The sequence below is a fragment of the Polyodon spathula genome, chromosome 28 (assembly GCF_017654505.1).
Source record: "Polyodon spathula isolate WHYD16114869_AA chromosome 28, ASM1765450v1, whole genome shotgun sequence".
Classification (NCBI taxonomy): Eukaryota; Metazoa; Chordata; class Actinopteri; order Acipenseriformes; family Polyodontidae; genus Polyodon; species Polyodon spathula.
Window position 1 is genome coordinate 286835 of NC_054561.1, and position 23936 is coordinate 310770.

A 23936-nucleotide genomic window follows, 5' to 3' on the forward strand; every position below is an offset into this window, starting at 1 on the left:
GACATACTGTAGTTTATTTTGTATAGAATATATTTGTTTTACTATTCCTTTATTTGTTCACCAATTTTAGTTATACAAAGCAGCTCAATCATTTACCAAAATGATCATTGTGTTATATTTGCTATACAAATGCAATGCACATCTATAGAATCACTACAATAGTATCTACACTATCTGCATGTAGCTGGGTAGTTACAGTATATTATATTCAAAATCCCATATATAGAAACCCTAAAGAGGAGCTCTATTATCATTTAACATATTTGCATTTTTCATATATATATACAGTTACCATATCCAACTATTAGTGATGCTTAAATTCTCAAATATCATTACCTAATGTTAAAAAGAAATTCTTTTAAAATGTGACTGTGAATACCATCTCATTTTGAGGGTGTCCATTACTTTAAACTAAAACCCATAAGCTGTTAGAGCAGGGCTAGGCAACACTGGTTCTTAGAGTCCACTCACTGCAAGACTGTTTCAATCAGGTCCCTTGGTTGATATTTAGCAGTTAAATAATTAAGAAACCGGTTGGAACAAAGTCACGCAACGGATCGGACCGGAAGCTCCAATGTTGCCTTGTCTTGGGTTAGAGATGCGGTTTGAAAATGTTCTCGTGGTCTTTCAGCAGCGTCATCGGAGTGGTCCTGCTGCCTCCCCCTGCGGCTCTTCTCACACTGAACCACGACGATCCTGTAGATCTCAATCATGACGATGAGGATGTTCTTGCAAGTGAAGAAGATCATGAGCTGGTTGAGCACATTCTCCCGAGCCATCAGGTAGAGCCGATAGAAGAGAAAGGGGCCGTCCTGCATCCCCACGGTGACCAGCAGACTCCACACCTCGCTGGAGCAGCAGGACACGCAGCCGCTGCCCACGGGACTCTCCAGCCGCGGCTCTTTGCCAGCCTCCGAGGGGAAGCTGACATCCAGGGGAGAGCTGTGGGGTTTTGTTTGGGTCAAGACCAGAGGGAATTGCATGAGAGCCCAAGTGAAGAGGCTCAAGCCGATGAGCAGGATGCCATGGTTGGTCTCCACCTCCGGCTCTTTGAAGGTGTCGAAAATATCTAGGATGTCGGCCCCCAGTCCCACGTAGACCATGAGCAGCTGGGAAAGCTGGTCCCGGGACATGTCACCCTTTGGCATGAGCCATCGGCCCAAAACTAATACAATCAACATTGTCTGCTCCAACCCAGCAGCCCAGTTTTGAGGGTTCAGGCAAATCAGCTCCTGGTTCAACAACATATTAGAAAATAGCTGTCATATTTTATTGATGAGGCAAGGCAGCCAATAAGGTTCATGTAATAACCTCCTTTACCCCCCTCTCATAATCTGTGATCTGTGGTATATTATATCAACTACAACAAGGTCAATGAAGACAGAACACAAAGACTTCAACTTCTTTTTTTATGAATACCTTAATAATTGTTACAGTGTGTCTGGGGTTTGTGATACAGCACTGTACCACAGATATAGATATTATTAAAGTGAGAAAAACAAACAGACATTGTAAGTCTTGTTCATGCACCGCATGCTTTACCTACCACAGGTATTGGCAGATTGGGTGGCAGATCATGTGTACCCCCGTGAGAGGCGTTGGCTGACAGTTTCGACTGCAACAAATTGAGTTCCAGAAACCAGATTGAAGGGATCACTGTGCTCAAGTACAGAAACACCATAGGGGAGAACCTACAGATATTGAGGAAAGAGCTTTTGTAGTATTTCCATTCATGATGGTCAAGGAAAGAACCACTGACCAGCAGTAAAATCACAAAATATCGGAAACATTTAAACAAATGTTTATCGAAGGTATTGCACGTGTTAAAAACATGCCACGCCCATGAGAATTAATATGACGGTACCATATTCTGATATTACAGTTTATTCATCATAATTTGGTACAGGCAATAAAACTGAATGAAAATGGATGTAGGATTAAGGTTAAGGGTTAAAAATGGCCATCACTATTCAGCTCAGGGGTGGCCAATCACATCCTGGAGAGCCATTTCACTACGGGATTAACAGCTGAGATAATTAACGACTTTGAGTCTTGATGGAGGGTTAATTGGCTCATAAACAATTAAGAACAGGGTTGCAAATGCTCATTTTTGAAAATCTGATATTTTAATTTGACACTTACCAAGGGACTCAAACATTATCAGTAAAACAAACCCAAATCGGAAAGCACAAACCTAACAGCTTGAAAAAAAATACTCCTAGCTATAATCATTCCATTTTAAAAAGGTCCGGTTCATTAAAAGGGAACTGCTTGCTGCTTTAAGATAATGAGACCACATTAGGACTACAGCATTCAAATATTGTAGTTATGCAGAATTATTTCATTACAAAAGCGATCTAAATACTGCCACTGTTTATATAATATATTTCTGTATATTTATTATAGATCCTCGCAATCCTGTGGAAACCTGTGGATTGTCAGAAGTGTTAATTCGTGCATGAATGCATGCCACATACATGTGATCAAGATCATTTGCTACAAAGGGACATGGAATTACTTGCTGAAGACATTTGTGCATGACACTAGGACAGTGGTTCTCCTGATGCAGATAGATATCGCTCTTGAGACTTTCTTCATGGTATGTAAGGAAAGTGCATACATATATCAGGTTACTCCCTGTAGGGTCTAAGAGGGTAATCACTTCAAACATTTTCCAGGGATAGGGGTCTCCACCACTGGTCCTGGAGAGCTACAGGGGAGCTAGTCCTGGAGAGCTACATGGTCTTCTAGTTTTTCGATCCTCAACCAAACTCTGCAGTTAGCTGTCATTCTGCAGCCAATCATTATTGGCTTGGAATTAGTCGAATTATCAGGTGTGGCCAGATCAATCAAGTGCCATGTGATGAAATCTCAATCGAGTGCATTAGTGAGACACTCTTAATGTTCAGACCCGTCAGCAGTATTAGCTTGTGCCGTCTGTCTGATGTGTGTTCAATTAAATGACTGTGTTTATTTAGCGTATTTGTTTAGGTATCTGCAGCGTAGGCATATCCCACTGCTCCGTGAATCATGCGTCAATCAGCAGTAATGTGGCACCTCTTGAGTGTTTTAAATGACTGCTGTATTTAGTTGTGCCGCTGTGTAGATCAATGGAACATGTTTTGTAACTTATTTTTTTAGGACCTGCTCTTACCATTTCCACTCTCCGTTCTGTGTGCATTTCAGTGTGACTGCCATCTCGACGCCCAGGAGTCCCACTCCGATCAGCAGGAGCCAGTAGATGGGTTCTCCTTTCACCGAGACCACCCGCCACACTGTCACCATGCCGTGGACAGCAAACAGAACGCGACTGAGTGTGGCCAAAAGGAGGTTCAGCAACTGACACATCTTGGTGGAGATCTAATAGAAAAGCTAGGGCGAGTGAGAAAGAGCAGTGATAAGCGCTATATATATATAAAGACCTCTAACAGGGAATTGCTCTTCACATTTATGAATTGAAAGGGATTGACAAAGCGGTTATTTTATAAATGCAGCGTATTGTAAGAAAAACAAACTCCATATATTAGCTGTACTAGGAACAGTGGATATAGTGGATATCAACATTGACTGTATATAGATTTACACTGTATGGAGATCAGATGTTTTTTGAAATCAACATTTTTCCAAATTTTAGATAAATGGAACAATTGTATAGTATAGTTTACTTATATGACAAAGTAACAAATGTATCCAGAATGTATCCAGTCGTTAATCTGCCCTCATCACAAACTAACCTAAAATGAATAAATATGGTATATAAAGTATACTATTATATAACTATTGGCCAGTTGTTAATTATGTGGTCTCTACTTTGTGTACAGATATATTTTGGCAATAAGACTTCACTTGGTTATAACACTGGGTTATTTTATTCTTTTAGTATTTTAAACTTGAAATACATTGAATACATTTACAGACGTGGTTTAGGATATACAAAACTTACCGTATGTATTATATTTGATCTCCAGTCTGATTTTCTCTGCTCCCGATCTCCTTATCCAGAACTGTTTATTGAGGCTACAGGGAATGTACCTGCTCCCAGATGTTCCCAGATGTTTTATTTCTCACAGATCCACAGACAAATGAAAAAAGTATATGTCCATCACAAAAGCCCATCAAAACCTCTTTTAGAATATCCAGCTGGACAAACGCTCAGTGTCGTAAACGCAGATCTGTTTATATTTAGTGATACTGGCTCACATGTCTTGTGTGACCCGTAGAACATGTTCTGGTTTCTGTGAGGAGGTACCCCTGTGTCAGTGTTTGAAAAGGACGAGGTTGAAGGGGTCTGGGGTTTTTCATGCTAAAGGAAACGGGGTGTAACGTGTGTGTGGTTTGCAATGAATGGCTTAGAGATAAAGAAGCATTGACCAAAACCCCTTTGAAACTGTTAATATGTAAACCAGCCCTTATTATGTCATCATTTGAACTATGGCTAACAAAGCTATCTCCGAGTAAAAATAACAGCACGTAGTAAACCTTGTAGTTATATCAGGGTTATTCCCTTCCCCACCCAAGAGATGTCTCAACCCATCAATACCCTTCAAGATAAACGTGTTCAGGCAGCGTGTTTTGAGTTGCTCATATGTCTCAAACACAGGACGCATGGAAAAAGTTCTGCAATTCCTGATACCAACAACAGCAAACTTTCACATCCCTGCAAATTTCAAAGGTGTAGTTAGGAATTTGTAAACTGTGCATCATTGTCCTTACTTCAGTGAGAATGTGGAATCGTTTTTGACTGCTTTCGCACACGGACGACACAAATTGCATTCTAGTTGTCATTTTTTATTTCCTCATTGTGGTCCCCCTGGCTTGTTTCTTGCCAGTACTCTACATTGGCAAGATAACATAACGCAAGCTAAAAGAATATGTGCCACATATTATATCACATCGCAAAAAACCTAGCCAAGCAATGTTTTTGTTTTTTTTTGTTTTTTTAATGAGCAAATCAAAACAGATCAAGTCTTTGCAATGCTGTAGCTGCTTCAGTTTAGTTGATGTTTTCAAATAGGATAGGCAGAAAACATGAGGGTTCTGGATTGGTCAGAAAAATAAACAATTGATGAGTAACAAAAGGAAAAATACACCGTTACCAAAATGACCAAACCTGAAATAACAAATAAGTGCCTGGTAGTCTGAGGTTCCCAATCGCAGTTGATGTTTTTCTCTTGAACTGAAGAACCAGAGGGAAACCTCTCTTAGGTGTTTTAATACAGACAGAGAGGGTATGAGAAGATGAGAATACATCCAAAGTGTAAAACTAGAAACAAGAACTGTAGGCAGTTCACAAACAGAGAAGTGTCTTCTGCATAGCAGAAGAAGAAAATACATGCACAACAGTTAAATTCTACTTGATGGCACCAGATGAAAGAACAGCAGGCTTCCCTGTCTCCATTCTGTATTCAGCACCAAAAAAGTGCAAAAATACACTACATATATTAAACAATTCATGCACCACCCAGAAAATGACACACAGCTGTTGTGTAGCTATTAGCTTCAGGATCATACGTTGTCAAGTTCACAACCAGCTGACCTCCTGTTGAAGAAATTGGTTGTAAAATAAGACGCCACCAACAGGTCAGGCAAGTTCCATTTAATGTTATCTGCTGATAAATGATACATTACGATCCGTTATCTGCACACGTGGCTTTGGATTCTGGGTTACAGTATCGGATCAGTAGCTGTTGCTTTTTGCATGTACATTATTATATTGAATGAAGTCAGAAAAGTCATAAACTTTTTCATAAACTGAAAGGTCACTGTTAGACCCAGTGTTTCAGCTTCCACTTTCGTTAGATCACATGGTAGAAATAACTCGGGGAGATTGATGTTCGGAACAGCTGCATCAGTCTGCCTGGCTATTTCTACTGTGTACTGTATCATATTTACATGGTGTAGGCCACCCAATAGATGACACCCTTGTGCAGACGACAGCCCTAAGACAACCAGGAATACGGGCTTCACTTGAGACATAGCGCGATGCGTTGCTGTACAAACGAATAAACGTACACTGACACTGCCAATACAGAGTAACTATTATTCGGATTCGGACCTACTGTCATACTCTTGTTCGTGAGACGCCTCGGTATTAACTAGGGCTTAAAGACTCATCTACAGTTGAAACTCTGAGGGTGCTTAGCGAGGAGTACGAAATTCGCCACTGGTCAGCAAAGTCGAGTATTGCAAAGATGACAGGCAAATATCAATCAGTAGTACCATACTACAGTATTATGAGTGCCTCTCATTAGCCTACACATAGTCGCACACGTGCTACAAGGTGGTGAAATCATGACGTCCCTGGTTCAATCCCTGGACGGTCCGACCGATAAGAGTATGATAGAGCATTCATGACTTGGTTTCTGCACATTGCGTATCAAAGGATCCTGTTAAAACAAACAAAAAACACAAAAAAAAAAGCTGTATCAAATACACGTAGACCATAAATCTTGATTTGTATCCTTGGGGCTGAACTGCTCAAACGTGAACTGTCAGTCTATGCTATGGACGTACCAATATGGTGTCGAAAGCTACTTATCTTTAATAGTCTACCACAGTGCAGCACGTTACGTCTCAAATATGTATGTCAAACGACGCTCCATAAATATATATAATAATAATAATAATAATAATAATAAATGTTAATTACAGTATCTGACACACAAAGATGCTAATTTAAAGTCGATTTGACAACATGTTATTTTGCTCTGGGGATCTGGGGTATACTGAGAGTAGTATACTAAATTTACAATCTGCTGTCCTCACGATGACCCTGTGAATGCTGAATGGACCCACTGTACTGTGAAATGAGGAACAAACCCACCTCTGCTCCAGATTTGTTTGCCTTGATCTTCGTTCTCGGTTTCCGCATGTACTTGTAGTCGGCGTTATAGTGAGCAAAGGCATACTCCACCAGGGCGGCGAACACGAACACGTAGCAGATCCAGAAGTAAACGTCCAGGGCTTTGATGGCAGACGCTCTCGGAAGAGACGACCTGGCACTGACCATGAGGGTGGTCATTGTGAGGACCGTGGTGATTCCTGGGAAAAGACGTGAGAATGCCATCCGTATTTTACAACTTAGGCTCAATACGTGTTATGCCACTGATAAGAGGCAGTGTTGTCGGCAAATTGCATTTGAACAGGCCTGCAGTCCCTAGTGATTACCCGCGTAAGCGTCTACATCATATACGGTTTCGGTGTACTTATACTAAAGCTCCATGAGTCCGCTGTACGCGATGCTACTCTTCGACACACGTATCGCACAATGATAGCAAGTGAAAACAGCTAGTTTGAGCAGAGTTATAAGTCGGTTGAACACATTAGATTAGTCGTGCTATATGTGATACAATAACTCTACCTAACGAGTTGAGACGGAGTCGTATCGGTGCGACGGCAATATGTCTGGGCTAGCGCCTCAAACTGTCCCAATGTCGATATATACTTCTGCATGTACGGTCCATTATTATGTATTACTCTTATTAGATGTTATTATTCGTAACCAATGTAATCGAACTCACAGCCTGCCAGTAGACTGTCTGTAGGTGTTACTTACTCCATAAACTGAACGGCTATAACTGTACTGTACAATAAAACGAAGAAGACTGAGCCGGCGAGGCAAGCGAAGGCTACCACATTATTCATTGTACATCACGAGAACTGATGTCAATGCAAGTGCACAGTCGACTTAAAAATGCTCTACAGAGAACAGTATCTGCACCATACGCAGTAGGGTGCACAGCCTACATGTGGACACTTACTACACTATTCATGGCGGCATCGTGACATGGATGCACTTACGATACGTTTCGCTACTAATACATAGATGGGTGGAGACGAGTCTTCAGTTTAATAGCAATTGAGTGTTTGTAGTCTCTTAAACTCGCAACATTGAAGCACAAAATCCACACACATACATGAATCATCAGGATTGCCGTCAACATCATGCAAAACTTTGAGTTCGTAATGGGATATCACGAATCTATAGCGGACTTTTTATTGGTAGTAAGCGCACGATTAAATCAAACTTAGAGTCGACATACGTCTGAGGTCCGTTCATCTCTAGTATAGCGATATACTAACTAAGTATAAAAGTCTTAATGGAGCTGTCAACGTCCGCGGTCAAAATAAACCTACCGTAGCTGCGTATCGAGCCTGCCATGCGTACGTCGGACCACGGTAACGGGCCCCCCCCCCCCCCCCCCTCGCTGGCATTACGCCTAGTCGGTACCATTGCGAATTATTGAATGACCCGGTTGCGGAGATACACCGTGCAACGGTCACGACGGTGGCCATCTTAACAGTGTACATATTGTCGAGTCAGTTCAGTCACCCAACTATGATTATGACAGATACTATTACTTTCATCCACACCTGTCAGCTCAGTGCCGTAAAACAGAGATACTATTCCCGTAGATATGTAGTGGATCGTCTTAGCGAGTTATATTGCTGTAAGATATACTAACGTATCCTCGATCAAACTAAATATAGTTCAGTCCGATCGATCCAAAGTGCGTAAGACTCCTATAGCGGCTCTAGTCACCAGCGCTCTAACTTGAGTGCACTAGTAGCTATGAAAGAGCCTCATATAGGCCATGATTAATCTATTGTGGAGACTTCGCTAACAGTGACAATGATGTTTAGATCGGCAGATGCTTGGCTATCCATTGCTACATGTACCTATTGGATTTGGACATCACAGAATACTCTGATGTATATAGTTAACCATGTAATCTCTGCATACTTGCGCGGCTCCTATCAAGCAAAGTAATCCATTGCTCCCGATAACCTAGTCTCTCTGGAGTATGGATGTATGTCACTTCTAATGATGTACCTTAACTATGGAACTCCGTTAGCTACTGACGTGATACACTATGCATTTAGTATTTCCTGTGGGTCTGTACCCTAGTCTGGTGTACATCTACTCTTCCATTTCTATTTGCACTTTGACATGCAGTTTCTCGCATGCTATGAAACTAGAAAACTTCATAAGCTAGCATAGATCGGTCACATAGTGTGAGGTACTTATAAGCGAAAGATGTGTTACTGGGAAAATACTACGATGTGAGGAGGGATATGTCTATTTAAGTAGTATAGGATGGGGTTAATGACTGAAAACGGAGCGTAGGATATCACATAGAACAATATACGGCATTTCCATGAACAGTTGCTATAGGGTCTAGTGTGATGGAGTGAGACAAATCCTGAATGGGTTACGCTCTTAGATGCAGTATAGTCTGACTGCCTAGCCACCGGTCGCTGAGCTACGCTCTGAGCTACCCTTATGGAAACCATGAGCGGTCGACGATAACGCCGAATATATCATATAGGATCGTGTATGGTCACGAAAGGCTAATTTGTGTTCATAATCGACTAATGTGTTCGAACAGCGCATATGTTTAAACTAGAGGATAGCTAGTCATAGTCCATTAAACAGTCAAACAAAATCAGTATGACACGAATCGCGATATGCGAGGGGAACTGCGGCCATCTGTTGCTGGACAAAATCATGGAAAAAGTGGGGCAGGTACAGAATAACATGGTCAGACCGTGGCTGCACGTGAACCACGCATGGGGGCGGGGACATGGGTCGGACGGACTAAATCGATCTGTCAGTCTAAATCTAAAGTATGCCTGATTTGTTGGAACAGGACCTCAAAGGTGATTGAACTGTTCCGCAGAGTTAACCAGACATGATTGGCCACCACATTCTATCAAACTCCAAGCCCCTATCATCAATTTCACACAAAGCGTGTATCATCTATATCTTTCCAGCAATACCTTTCGTTTCCACCCAATTCTACAGAAGCGGCTTGTCCAGCGGCGCTCAATGTTTCCCAGATCCATACAATAGTGAGATATCCTTTGTTGGTTGTGCGTATTGATTGTTTGTGTTGTATACGAGAGTACTGTCTCGAAGGCCCGTGATGTCGTCCAAGCCATCGCCAGCTCAGTTGACGGTAGATATACGACCCGTCCATTGCGTGTAACGCTATTAAAAAGATTTTTCTTTATCTTTCCTGTCTTCGTATCATATAGTTACTCTCTCTCAAGTTTCATCTATACTCCTTCAAATAGACCCACTCCAGAAGAGGAGTTGCTATAAACAAACTAGCAACCCAAAGGATGACGCGTAAAAAAAAAGATGAATCTTACAAATAGGAACAAATGCATTTCACACAAAATCTCACCACCTATCACACCCTGCAAACTGATGCACAACAATGTCACCCCCTGCAAATGAATGGGCAATTTTTTTTGTTTGGTTTTGCCAGAAAGGATGACATGTTTGAAAAACCATCCCCATTTCCTAGTAACCTCTAAACCATCACGAACCGCTTTAAGCCAAGACCTGGGTCTATTGAAATCCTGCTGTGTTATTTTGTATCACGCTGTTTGGACCTGATCTAAAATGGGATACATCTGTGACCCAGATGAGAATCCAAACTAGGGAAGAGGTAAACTTTTACATGAACTGAAATGAGCAAGAGAAGCCATGCATATATATTATAACGCATCGCATTTGATGTTGGTCAAGGCACTGCAAAGTTTTTCTTTTCTTGATAAAAGAAAACGACTTGTCTTGGGGGGCTGGTTGTTATTCCATCAACACAGTGAGTGCCAGCCCTTAGCAAACTGGTTGTAATCGCTATTCCTTCTTCCGTTTCCTTAGAACTTTCTTACCTTACTGTTTTAAGGAGGCAATTGGCTTCACCTTAATGAAAAGGAAGGAACAATTTATACATCACCAATGTTAAACTACTTTCCGAGAGTTATCAAGCTAAGCTACACTTTCTTAGCCCATGGCTACCTTCAACCGATGAACATCTGGCAAATACACAGAAATTTCAATAAGCAAAAGCTATGAAACTGAATTATTATTATACAACGCACAGCACATACTATTCTTTAGAGCCAGTTTATACTGTAATTGGCTAGCCCACAACTAACAATACTTTTCAAAAACAAGTTATTGTTTGTATCATCTTTGCCAAAGGGTTAATTCTGATTTTGGTGTCATTAAGATTTGAATCACGAAATTACTCTGATATGGTAGTATTTTCCAAAATATTCAAAACTGAAGCTTTTATTACGTGAGATAGCGACATTTTGTTATTTAATGTATTTAAGGACGGATTAAAAAATGACGCCAGGTCAAAATTCATACTCACTAAGCGGTCAATGATCAATATGTAATGAGATCGCATTACACTAAAGCTCTGTTATTACAGCGTGCAGTGACTGGGAAGGGACAGAGACTACATAAGAAGGGTTCTCCTGACTGCATCTTATATCCAGTCACTGGTAAAGGCAGGTCGTAATATTAACTTGAAATGACAGAAAATATGGCTGGTCGATAAATCAGGGTGTCTGTAGGAAGGTTGTAGGCGAATGCTAGACCACTGATCGTTTTCTTTCTTATGATATAGATTTAAATCAATGCGTGTATATTCTAGTCACAGGGAACAAATGTCGATACAACAGATTTACAGTAATAATATGGTAGATTATCAAAAATATTGACCAGCTTTAGGCATTTATTATGTATTTATAAGGAGGATAAAAGCCCAGTTCAATTACTCACAGGTCAAAAATGTAATGAGATCATTACACTGCTGTTACAGCACAAAAGATTTAAAAAGGCCGTAGTCGTTAAGCAACCTGTATCTCTTTATCAAGACAAGCCCAATACAGATGGGCCTCTAATATCTGTAAAGCTCCTTACTGTTCTCAGAACAAAGAGACAACTCTCTTAATCATCGCGTGTAAACCTTAACTCGTTAATGCTGATAACCTAGTATACAAATAGAATTACGCGTTGAAGGAGGATTAAGTAGGGCCCAGTCACTTGTGTGAATATAATTGCTAGTCTATATCTTAATGCTACCTATTACACAATGTGCGTTACAGTGTCAACGCAGTTTGAGGAGACTTTGGATTGTTATAGTTTGAACTGGTGAGTTAATCTGAGGGTGACACAGTATAGTAGTAGAGTCGTGAGCCCCAACACCATGTTAAGCTTCGGGTGTATATTTTTCTAACATTTCTAGTGCGTCGAATACGCGGGACCTCACCCGCGCCCGGCCCCACCGCGCCACTCCTTCCCGACCCCTGTCAGGCCAATGAGCACAACTGATAAGTCACAACCAACCCCTCCTATCCCCTTGGGGGGCGAGCATATTCCCGAGCAATACCCGTTCTACTCAAAAATCATCCCATGTACGAGACAACCCCATATTTGACCCTTCATATATGGTTCATGTTCCAGATACTACACTCAAGTGTCATTGTCATTCTGGGACCCATAAAACAAACACACACACACATAACGTGGAAGCGGCATCACCGGCTGAATGGGTCTCGGTCTCTAGAGGGCGCGGTTCGCGCGGTGTACAGGCCGTGCGAAGCATAAGTGATCCGGACACAAGGAATTAGAGCAATAATAAGAGTGCGCAGCGTCGACAGGTTTCTTATCAGCTGCGCTAGAGCGTGTGTGGTGAACGTAGGGCCTAATAGTTTGCGGCACGTCACGCAGAAGGGCGCAAGACGTGATATGAGCTGCCAGGTCCTTGCAGTGGAGATACCCTGACCAGCTCAGTGCAGGCGGTAGTCCATCGCTACTGAGTATGCATGATAGAACCATGCCATATACCTCATATCTCCCCCAAAAACTTACACTGCGCCACTTGACCGAGAGTTTTCTGGCCTGTCGTTGATTAATAGACGCAGCAGCTCAAGCAGATTTATACCGGTTGGCTGCTGGGTGTAGCTTTATATCAGACTACTGTCTGTACCAGAAGTGTGCACCCCAAATTCCGCAAACGCCAAGGAACTGGATTCCAAACAGTCGTTACTATTTTTGACTTATTGTAACAGTATTTAATTCTGTTGGTTTTTGGTGTTTTCTAATCTTTATCTTTCATGTCAGTTCAACACTTGCACGCCAGCCCGCGCTGTGGAATCTCATCGCAAAATTTAATGAATTGCTGTCAAGGCGGTAAGAACAATCTGGTCGTGTTTGCGGGAGCCATGCATAAAAAATAATGTACGGCATTTGTGATGTATTCAGAACAGTCATAAATATCGAATAACCATTTCCTGTGCAGCTTCCCTACCTGGTCAAACTAGTGTGCGAGTTCTGTGTATCACAGCTTCCATAAGACAGCCGTTGCAACACACTTGTGCCCAACACACTGACCATCATCGTCGTGACCAGAATGAGAACTAATAAGACCACAGTGCCCTCCTGCTCAATCACTATTTGTGCGTGCCGTTTTGCCTTCTTTCAACGAAATTTAGCTTCGAACTCCGTGGCTACCCGCTCTGTGAACCTGTCCTTAAACTCTCAGCGCAGAAATGTAACAATTAACTCTTGTAAGCTAAATGGACCCACAGAGTATGCACATCTTGATTTACAATGAAAATATAAGTCACATCGTTATTACTTAGGTTCCAAGTTGGTTTTGCTTAAAAATATTTAGATTGACTGTTCGTTTGTGAGCATGCAAAGAAAATCCTTCTCCCAAAAACAGCCTGCAGGATTGTGAATTTGCCAAGAGCCCGAAGAAGCACTCTTCGTTCGATATTTAATTAATAATTTATCTATAGACTAACGTCTTAAAAGCAATTTGTTAAGTAGTGTATTTGTGCAGGGTTTCGCTCAATGGGTTAGCTGTACACCGAATGAACGCTGTTTACAAAAACAAACAGCTCACCAAAATCTGCTAAACATACCGGCGTATTTTCCCTATCTTCTAAGTGAACCGGGTATCAGAAACAACAAGAAAGGAAAGAGTCTGGCGCCTTTGTCATTCTGTGACACTTCCTTCATGCGGTTGTTTTTTTTCACTGCTTCAGGCAAATTAATAATCGTGGAACCTGAACTGTACTTCCCTGCATCGCTTTTGTGCAAACTCATAAAGAACTGAGCTTCTCTCTTTTTTTCATTTATTTATTCCCAGTCAATGTTTTTCTTGGCATTGTCTAGAAACCCTACCATGTCTCTGCACTAGTTATGATTCGTCAGCCCTCAGGTACGTCCTTAGACGTCCCCTGAAAAACAACCAGACCCCTCTTACAGTTCGTCTTTTTGTGTAAAGGGCCCAGGGTTTGTGAAGCTATAGAATTGATAGCTCGGGACACTGAAGTCCTCTGTACTCACAAGCATTAGTTTGATGCAAAACTTGCCATAGGAATTTCCCTGGCCAAGTTCTTTGCTATCCCCTGCAGGTCGTTTGCAAAGATCGCATGCAACGCTAACCCAAAATATTACTATACCCTGGGTGACATGCAGTTTAGTGGATGTGCCACTGAATCGGACGCAGACAGGTCATATCTTGTTTTTTTTTCTCTCTTTCCTTTTTTCGTTCAATACTTCCAAAAATCAGGGACTTGTTTCAAATCCACCGGGTTATAAATATCTAATTTTACCCTACAGTAGTGTCCTCATTTGATATAAAACTTCCAGGATATTATGAGCGTCCTTAAAATCCTCTCTTTAATAATTTAAACAGCCGCATTCGTTTTTAATTCCCATCTGAGTTTGGGGTGTGGGGTAAAACCCAGCTTTAAAAATCTAGAAAAAACACCCCCATCTTATCTTAAACACTAAATAAATTTGGTATCCTAATCCAATTCTCACCGCATCCGACGTACGAGGTGCTTCCGTAATCGTTGCCCGACTTCTAGTACTGGGGCGTACTCCCAAATACATCCTGGGTGTTTCCAATTTGCTTCTAAATAAAGAGATAAAGGAGCAGCTTGACAAGGGAGGTGCAAGGGGCAAACTTTCAATATAGCGTATGAGAAGTCTCATCAGTCCTGAATAAAAGCATGATTCACGTGCCTCCATATGTCACTGATAACAGAGATTAGCGATTCACAGAAGAAAGTCTTACCCTTCAGTCCCTACACCCCAATTGGGAAAAGCATTCACAGAGAGTAATGACACCACTAGTTTTTTTTTTTTCTTTATGAAAATAAAGTGGAATAGTTTTTGTTACAGAACGCGATGGGAACCTTATAGATACATGAAATCTGTACACAATACTGTGAAATTCTATAAGCATTAGGGCGTCGCACATTAAAAATACCTCTGCTGCTGACACTGATGGCTGAACACTAGCGACCGTTATAGGGGGGGATCTGTAGACAATAATTAGATTCCGAGCAATAGTGCGTCCGCACATAAGAATGAGCTCTGCTGCTGGGGTGTCTCTGAGTTACACTGTGTGTACTTACTCTAGTCATCCACAGCAAATGCCCACTTAGAGTTCAAAATTATAGGTTAGACTTCAACTATCATTATTTTTTTGGCACATTGAATAACAATGGTTTACTTAAAGGGGCGAATGAAGCATCTAGTCACTGTGAAAAGCCATTAATCAGCACGTATTTTACATATAAGCCTGTCATTGTCAAGTTGGTGTTTTTGGGGCGGTTTCAGGCTGCAAGTACATATTAAACTGTCCATGAATAATGTACAGTTCAAGCACAATGAAAAGGACTAATTGTTATGCAGAGCTACTTAGTAAACATCTATTGTCCGTTCATAAAATCGCAAATAAACTATTAATAAATTTTTCATGTTTTCAGGTTATTCATGAAGTATTTAGTTGATACTTGCTGGTGTCTTGTAACACTTTGTAGATCTTACATTAACACTCTTTCAACATAACATGCAGGTCAAATACAAAGCGTATTATTTTACTTTGATAAGGACTCATCGTAGCTATCATTCTGCCCTACAGTAAACAGTAAGCACAGAAAGATAGCACATGCTTTCTCAAACCAAGGTAGAGACAGAAGAAGCCTTCAGTGCAGGTACTTAACAAGTCAGTTGGGTTTACGAGTGAGATCCTTTCTGACAGTCGGATACAATCTTGTATACTGATTAATTAATTCGGTCTTTTTAACTACATAGCTTCGTAGGATGGCTTCTTTCGAGGGGGGCCTTACCTTTTGATACCTTGTCATAAATCAGTTCGTCTTGCTTACCGATTTTAAGAGGCCACTTGACTTGCTAGACTTAGGCGCATTAGGTGTCTTGCCGTAATTACCATTGTAATGTTTCTACTAAGGATCACGTATTTTAACAGTAAACACATGTCTTCGTACTTATTTATCATTACAATTTTACACTGGGGTGTTGTCATTGCATAGTTACCAAGTTCTTATGTGCTCATCTCAATTCATTGTAATTTTGGTGTAACACATCGTATGGATGATAGTATAATATTGGCGTTCGCGAAACTCGTTTCTTTTTTCAGTGAGCCTAGGTAATTTTCAATGTTTCTCAGCCGCGGTGAACCTGTATTTGCGTCCCCTCTACCTCTAGATTTAATGCTTCGCAGATGTGCGCACTATTAAGCGCGTCGTTCGTTGCGATACACTGAGCGCAGTATGGCAAAAAGTGACCCTTTCCCACAAAAGATCTTATCGGTTCAATTGGATGCATAGTAATAAGAAATCTTTACAAACCCTGCCTCAAATAAAAAAAAAAAAATCACACAAAGAACACATCACGCTGTCAGTTCGATTAACAGATGGAACTACACCCTGATGCATTACCAACAAAAGACGCGTCCAGTGTTGGACAGATGGAACTTACACCATGTCAGGCCACAAAAGACTGCTGTCAGTATAGCATTGCAACGAGAATGGTGACTGTACACCCCCAGCGATCGTGTGGGTCCAACACACAAAGTGAACTGTTGTCTGCCATTGCATGATTACATACGAATCTGTGACACGTGGTTTACACTACCCTCGCACATCAGTGTACCTAACGAAAAGAACCCGAACAAGGATGTAATCGCTTTTAATGTCATTCGGTTGGACTACAGGAGATGTTGAACTGCCACCCTCTGATCAGATCCACAAAAGAACAGCGGTTAGTAGGCATTGGTGATGGAGCTCAGCTAGTTCCAATGGAACTTACAGCTACTCTAGCCACAGCTAACCCTGATCATAGTCGAGCGAACACAAAGCCGCAGTAACTTGTGATTTCTGGTTTTGGTGTAACCCACAAGAGCATCTCAACCGAAAGCTTACCAGGTCACACCCCCTTACGGTATAAATTTCCTTTTCACAAAATCCTAGAAAAGAGACTACAATACCGCATTCTCACGAATTTTCCAAATAGGAACACCCACGCGCCTGTCATTGCATGCTACAACAATCCGGCACTATCTCACAAACCCTCGAGCATAAATGACTCCACAACACGAAACGGCTTTCTTGTGGTGCACAGAATGGAACCTACAATGCCCCAACAACACACACCACCTGAGTCCATCCTCCATCCACCAAAGTAAACGGCTCCAGTGGTGAGAGCCAATGGAATATCCATTTAACTAATCCAACCCATGTTAGGTAACACAACCAAATACAACCACACCCGGAATTCTCCACAAAAGAAACGGCTCTGCGCATTGGCTAAACCAGAAGGGCAAATTAACACCCGATCACCCTTCCACAAAAGACGGCTTGGTCCAATTGGTGACAAATGAGCATTACACCCGCCTGAACATACTTCGACTTTAAATTTCTCCAACAAAAGAACAGCTGTTGGTAACCGACGAATGGAACTTGACCAACAAATACAAACCACAACAACCCTGATCATTCTCCCTCCGCGTACACGTTTTTTCTTGGTCTTACGCCTCCCCTCTATGAGCTCACACACAAAAGAACGCTGTCTGCGCTACAGAATGGAACGTCGTACATTAGCCACCCATAAACTACAACCCGTCTAATCATTAAATCGCATCCAGAAAAGAACGCTGTCATTTGGTGCAGAATGGAACTTACACAACGACGAAAACACCCTAGCATATTAGTCCAGAAAAGAACGGCTGTCTTGCTAACGAATGGAACTCTGGCACCCGATCATTCCCAAAGAAACGGCTTGTCATTGGTGACAGAATGAACTTACACCCTCACAACAACAAACACCACACCCTGATCACTGTTCCACAAAGAACGGCTGGTCATTGTGCGCATAGAATGGAACTTAACAACCCTGATCATTTCCACTGCTCAGTTTCAAAGGTCGACAGTACTAGGATTCTTAAATAATACACCTGTTACGTTAACGCATCTTGCCCCGTATCAACACTGTTTAAAGCGACTAGTTAAACATATAGCTCGCGTCAAACATAGATACAGTCTTGTCATTGTGACATAGTTTTTCATGCATGCAACCAACTCCACTTGCCAGAGTGTGCTGTTATGAATGTATTCTGAAAGTCGGAATGAGTTCTCAACTTCGCACCTGTTGACGAGTCAAGATGCGGTATGTAATCTGGGGTACCTTCTGCTGGTATCTGTGTAATCTTCCTTTATTTCTTTTATGTTTTCATTCTTTAAAAGGGATAACGCGCATGCTATGTGGTTTAAAGTTCACCCTGATAACACTTCACGCACACACTGGTATTCCAGCCTTGAAAAAATTTTGGTTTGTGGACTGCAGCAAAAACAATTGAACTGGGAAGTTTTTCTACATAATAATAATAATAATAATATAAAATAATATAATATAATAATAATAATAAGAATAATGTACATTATTCATTTCTGTGTATGTTTAGGATACAGCACTTCTCAGCATGCATTTAATTTAACAAATGAAGAAAATTGGTCCAAATTAATGACCTTTAAAACTCCATCATTATCGTATGCAATGCAGCACTTTACCTAAAATAACAACAACAACAACAACAGTGTAGATCATGTGAGAAAAAAAAGGAAAATACCATCATCTCAATGAATAAATAATAAAGGCTCCTGCAATCGTTCTCACTGTGCCTGCTAAAGAAACTTACCTGATAAACTTATACTGCTGGATGGAGAGTACAAGCAGGGATGGCACAATTAAAGTGAGGAACTCCATCTCTTCAGCTCCACAGTAAGTTCTGCCTCACGGTATCAAATCAATGCAATCATGTAGTTAAACCTGGACTGTGCTTTGGATCTCCCATTTCGTGCTCTGCTGCTGCTTTCCCTATGTAGTCTTTGTAGCGCAGTGACTGAACTCCTGTGCAGTACAGGCTGCTTTCCTCCAAGCATTCATACCCACTCTACACTAGCACAGCACACCCTGACTGGACCAAAAACTCAGCTTAACCCTCCCAGTGCTGTCGGTGTTCTCCTCAAGCTGTTTATAAGCTCACAGGGGGAGGACTCAAGTCAAAAAATATAAAACGTTTCTGCAAGGTCGTGTGCAATTATAGTCCATGAGAATAAAGAGTGGCATCAATTAATGTTTTTTTTTTTTTTTTCACTACCTGGTGCATTTTTTTTTTTTTTTTTTTTTTTTTTTTTTTTTTTTTTTTTAATAAGTATTTTAAAACACGACCGACGCCATGTGCGTGTGTTTGTTTATTGAATTGCATGTTCTGGAGTTTCATTTTGTTAATGAAAGGCTCTGAAATTAGAGAAAGGTGGGCCAGTCAGTGAACCGAGCAAGGCGACAAACCTCAGCCAGATCAGTGAAAGCTGCCAACACTGTAGAATCTCATGTTTGAAATTGTTATGCAAATTATGAACAGAACAGTTAGTGTGTAGTGAGCATAATCTTACTAGGATAATCTTACTAGGCTATGTTCGGTCCGGCGTCTACGGCGGGGTCGTCCGGTCGGCCGGTTTCCGGTTCCCGGGGTCTCCTTTTCTTTTCTTTCCGGGGGTCCTCCTCTTTTCGTTATTCCTACAATCCCTCCAGCAACATGAGGCCATATAAATAGCTTAGTGGAAGATTTTACGCAAAGGCAGCCATTTTGTGTGGCCGTTTTGCAGGTGGAGACCAATCAGAGGGTGCCTCGTATCTCTCTAGGCTTTTTTTTTTTTAAAAGTGGTTACATGGTTGAAGCGCTGTCCACACTTTAAAACATTGTCACTTTACCCAGAGGGAGCAACCTAGCGACAGCACTCACATTGAGCTACCTATGGGCCAAGATAGAATGCATCTCTTGGGTCCCTCAGAGCCTTGCGCAGTCATACATATTTCCCCGAAAGGACAATAAGCTAATGTTTTCTTGTGTTCTGAGTACTTTATTTCACTGATTGAGTCTTATCCAGCATATCAGGGTGTAAAAAACAGAGCTTCAAACTGGTTCAGTGCCATGCACCAGTAATTGCTTGTAAGCAAAAGGGTGTTTGTATTCATACTGAAAGCTTTTGGTGTTTGCTGTTTATGCAATACTTACTATTATAATGCAATGTAAAACCCTGTTTGCATGCTTTAATTTTGTATTACTGTTTGTATGATTGTTTGAAGTGTTTTTGTCTTGTTTGAATGACTTGTCGACTTTTGCCATTGATTTACAAAGTCATTTCTTGCCGCCTTCTCCTTCCAGGACCTGCTTGAAAACCAGGTGTTTCTCTCAAGGGTCCTTTCCTGGTTAAATAAATACATTTGTACATGTGTAAATGTGTTTCTCTAGATCTGTCTCTACCTGGCTTTGCAATTGCGTTGAGCTTTTCTGGATAATACAAACTGCCGAAAGGGCATTTCACAAGGGTAAGCAGGCAGTGGTCCAGCCAAGTTCAAAGGCCATTTTGTCACACAGACAATGGCTTTCCACTGACAGAGGAAGTCCTGAAGTTTGAAGTTTTCCCGACCCATTCAAGTTTGCACAAGACAGGGTGTGATAAAAATGAATATAACTGAATGACCTGGATCCAACCAGCAATAACTCAACTTACTTGGAACATCTTTAAAACGGCAAGGGGGAAGGGGGACCTCACAAACACACACACAACACACCACACCGGCACACACACACACACACATCCCCCACCACACACAGCCACACATATTTAGTCACTAGGCATCAGTTAATCAAGATCCAAAATAAGAGAGAATGTTCCCTTGGGCACCACACGACCCCACAACCCACCGTTCAGAGAACCAACACGCCTGCCAGCTTCACTTTCGCAATCAGATCCCAAATTTCCTTCCGTTCCCATTCTTACGGGTGGTTGTTTTTTTTTTTTTTTGGTTTCCTCGTTTTTCGTCAATTAGTATAAACTTTATACCAACTATAACAACCTACCCATATTGTTAAATGCCTCTGAATGCACTCACACTTCTACATTGCGGAGTTGGCCTGAGAAGGTATTGAACTCTTTGTCTCTTCCCCCCTCCAGTGAAACATTAATCCTTAGAAATAAAAGTAGACAGTAAGAACAGCACATAAACAGTCACTAAAGATTAGAAGGTACTAAGCCATCTTAATAAAATTACATACAGTATATAAAATAGTATAGTAAGTCTTTGCTGTTGCACGCATTTGTGAGTGTGACGCGGCAGTGTTTTAAATTTAAAAAAAATAAATCTAAGAATTTAACAAATAAAGGAATTTACTACAGACTACACTCAATGATGTTAGGACGAACTCCCGATCGTGACCTCCGACATGCTCCTACGTTTATAACTATAAGTTATTTTGAAAATATAGACTCAAACCCCCTCAATTAAAAAGACACCGACCTCCCCAAACTCTCACCTCCGCAACCCAGAACCCAGCCAGGGCAAGTAAAGGAAAACACGCTTTTTTTTTTTTTTTTTTTATTTTTTTTGCTTTGATTGCTTCACATATTTGCTTTAATGTTTGTTTCCTTTTCTTCGTGGTAAAAATTATGTTGTTATAGGGTTATAAGTAAGGAATGAGACAGAATTTTTAAGAAAGAGAAGTAAATAAAGTAGAGAAGAGAGAAGGAATAGAAGAATAGCCTGGTCTTTCTAGAAGAGCCTTCTTTACTTTTCAAGCCTCCAGGAAGACAATCGCCTCTCTTCTCTCTCTACTCTTCCCTCTAAAATAACTGCAGAACTGCAAGACGAACTTGCACAGTTGTATCCATTCAATTCAACTTTGGAAGCAATTGGTCCACTGTCGCCGACCTCTACTACTCAACTCTCCCTCACTCACTCTACGGCTCTTAACTTCTCAAAAATGAAAACACTGAAAGCAACGTAAGAATTCCCCCTCTCGCTCTTCAAGCTCATAAAATCTTGTCATCCTACTTTTTGCAGCTAAGAGGAGAGAGCAGACGATGATTTTTTCAAATCGCATTGTTTCCCCAGTGTTCACAGTGCCCGCTGAGAAATAATTGCCATGTAATGGGTCCTTGACATGGGGCCCGATGTTCAATTCAGCTCTAATGTGGCTGTACGTCCGAATTTATGGATACATGAACGTATTGCAAACAAGATCCAATCAATCTTGGGTATGAAACATACTATTTATGAATGATGTGTTGTGTGGGTTTACCAGTGGGTGTGGTATGTGGTGAATGTGAGTTGGCTTGGTCACTGGGACTCGTTTTGCGTAAAATGAAATGTTTGTGCGCCCCATGATATGATGTCATACTCCCATGCCCCTAATACGTTTTGAGCTGCGGAAATACACAATCCAATGCACTTCCCCCATTTCATCAACCCCTCAGGGTAATCTTATAATCTTAACAGATTCCAAGGTGGGTAGTGAACCGTCAATTATGGGACATCATTACTCTACATAACGGAAGGAAGAGGAATTTTAGCTTTGGTGAATCGAGGTGTACAGATGCATCGATGTGCAGATTTCTACATGTAATATTATAATTTCTTCCCCATATATTAGGAACATTAACCATGAAAGTAATTAGCTAAACAGCTCAGTCAAACTATTCAAAATGATTTTTCATTGACCATATACAGAAGAGGCTATTGAGTCGCGTTTTTTGCTAACCTTGACTCGCACAAAGGTACTTACTGGTAGTAAACGATCTAAACAAAGGTGGTCCAGTATAAAAGACCACCAAAACCAATGACAGTAAAGGGTGTACTGCAACCTCGTGCTGCTGTGTGCATGCCTTATATAGATACAAAAACCCTTTAAACCACGTTACTCCACTGACAGCTATGAACCTTTCTGAAGCCGGCAAAACCCACATTAGTGGCTCAATGAGTAAACTTCCTGATAATTGAGTGTATTGCATTTAGATACACCATTGTTTAGATGTATTGAATAGACCCCCCTCCAGCTCCTCCTATGGTTTGTTAAAAATACAGTCCCCATGATGGCAGCCTGATCAAACTGCCAGACTATGCCATGATAGTGAAACAGTGAAACAGTAGCAATTTTTACTGCACTGGACAACCGCTAAATGAGGAGTCAAATGGACCAATCATCAAGCAATTAACAGAATAATTACTCAGCCTGAGCTGCCCTACATATCTTTACCTTCACCTGAGTTAATGTCCAATGCTGCTTAACAGAAAGGGCTCAGGGGGGGGTATTATGTTTCGAAAGATGCATAAACAGAATTGAATATCATATTTTTTTTGTATTGGATCAATTGTAATTTCAAACGCCATATGTTACCAATGGTGACAGTAAAGTTTACTACTGTGTATAAAAGCTGTTTCATACAAAAAAAAAAACACTATTTAAAAATCAGTGAAGCCCATGGGACACAATGGAAAGCTTAAAGTAAGCTAGCCTGATTTAATCATTCAAAATATATTACATATTATACACTTTAACTGATTCTCCCTGTGGTATTACCAAGAAAAAACAACACCGATTCTCTCACACCCCCAACGAACAACAAACGTTTTTATAAATTAATAATTTTTGTGGCGTTTCATAGTTCCCTTCCTATTTTTTTGTTTAAAACCTTTATAAACTCGCCTTAGTTTGTAATTTTTTTTTCACTTCTAGCCAAACACATCCAGTAAGACCAAGGGTTGTGATCACAGTCAATTGTGCACAAAGGTAAGCTATGACTGCTTCTACAGTGATAAAACAATTGAGCCCTTTAGAGCTGTTAACATGCAATTCAGGCTGGCTTTTGAGGAACCCTCGTCCTTTTTAAATGACGTCCTCATTTAAACATGCAACATAAAGAAGTACATTTCAGAACTGCAAATAGAGTATTATTCTATAAAATCT

At 41.0% G+C, this 23936-nt stretch overlaps 2 protein-coding genes across 2 annotated transcripts; both read right to left on the reverse strand.

Moving 5' to 3' along the window:
* Positions 1-322: 322 nt before the first annotated feature.
* On the reverse strand, positions 323-3645 carry LOC121301707 (transmembrane protein 26-like). The gene is made up of 3 exons (XM_041231292.1): positions 3155-3645; positions 1547-1691; positions 323-1232 (listed from the first exon to the last, which is right to left on the reverse strand). Exons 1-3 carry the CDS (start codon positions 3346-3348, stop codon positions 546-548), a joined length of 1026 nt encoding a protein of 341 aa, XP_041087226.1. The 5' UTR covers positions 3349-3645; the 3' UTR covers positions 323-545.
* Positions 3646-6711: 3066 nt separating this feature from the next.
* Positions 6712-7037, reverse strand: LOC121301788 (gamma-aminobutyric acid receptor subunit delta-like). The gene has a single exon (XM_041231394.1). It carries the CDS (start codon positions 7019-7021, stop codon positions 6746-6748), a length of 276 nt encoding a protein of 91 aa, XP_041087328.1. The 5' UTR covers positions 7022-7037; the 3' UTR covers positions 6712-6745.
* Positions 7038-23936: the final 16899 nt, after the last annotated feature.

Coding starts and splice junctions, on each gene's coding strand:
- LOC121301788 (XM_041231394.1), bottom strand. CDS start 7,021: ATGACCACCCTCATGGTCAGTGCCAGGTCGTCTCTTCCGAGAGCGTCT.
- LOC121301707 (XM_041231292.1), bottom strand. CDS start 3,348: ATGTGTCAGTTGCTGAACCTCCTTTTGGCCACACTCAGTCGCGTTCTG. Junction 1,692..3,154: donor CAGAACGGAGAGTGGAAATG/GTAAGAGCAGGT, acceptor CAATATCTGTAG/GTTCTCCCCTATGGTGTTTC. Junction 1,233..1,546: donor CCAATCTGCCAATACCTGTG/GTAGGTAAAGCA, acceptor TTGTTGAACCAG/GAGCTGATTTGCCTGAACCC.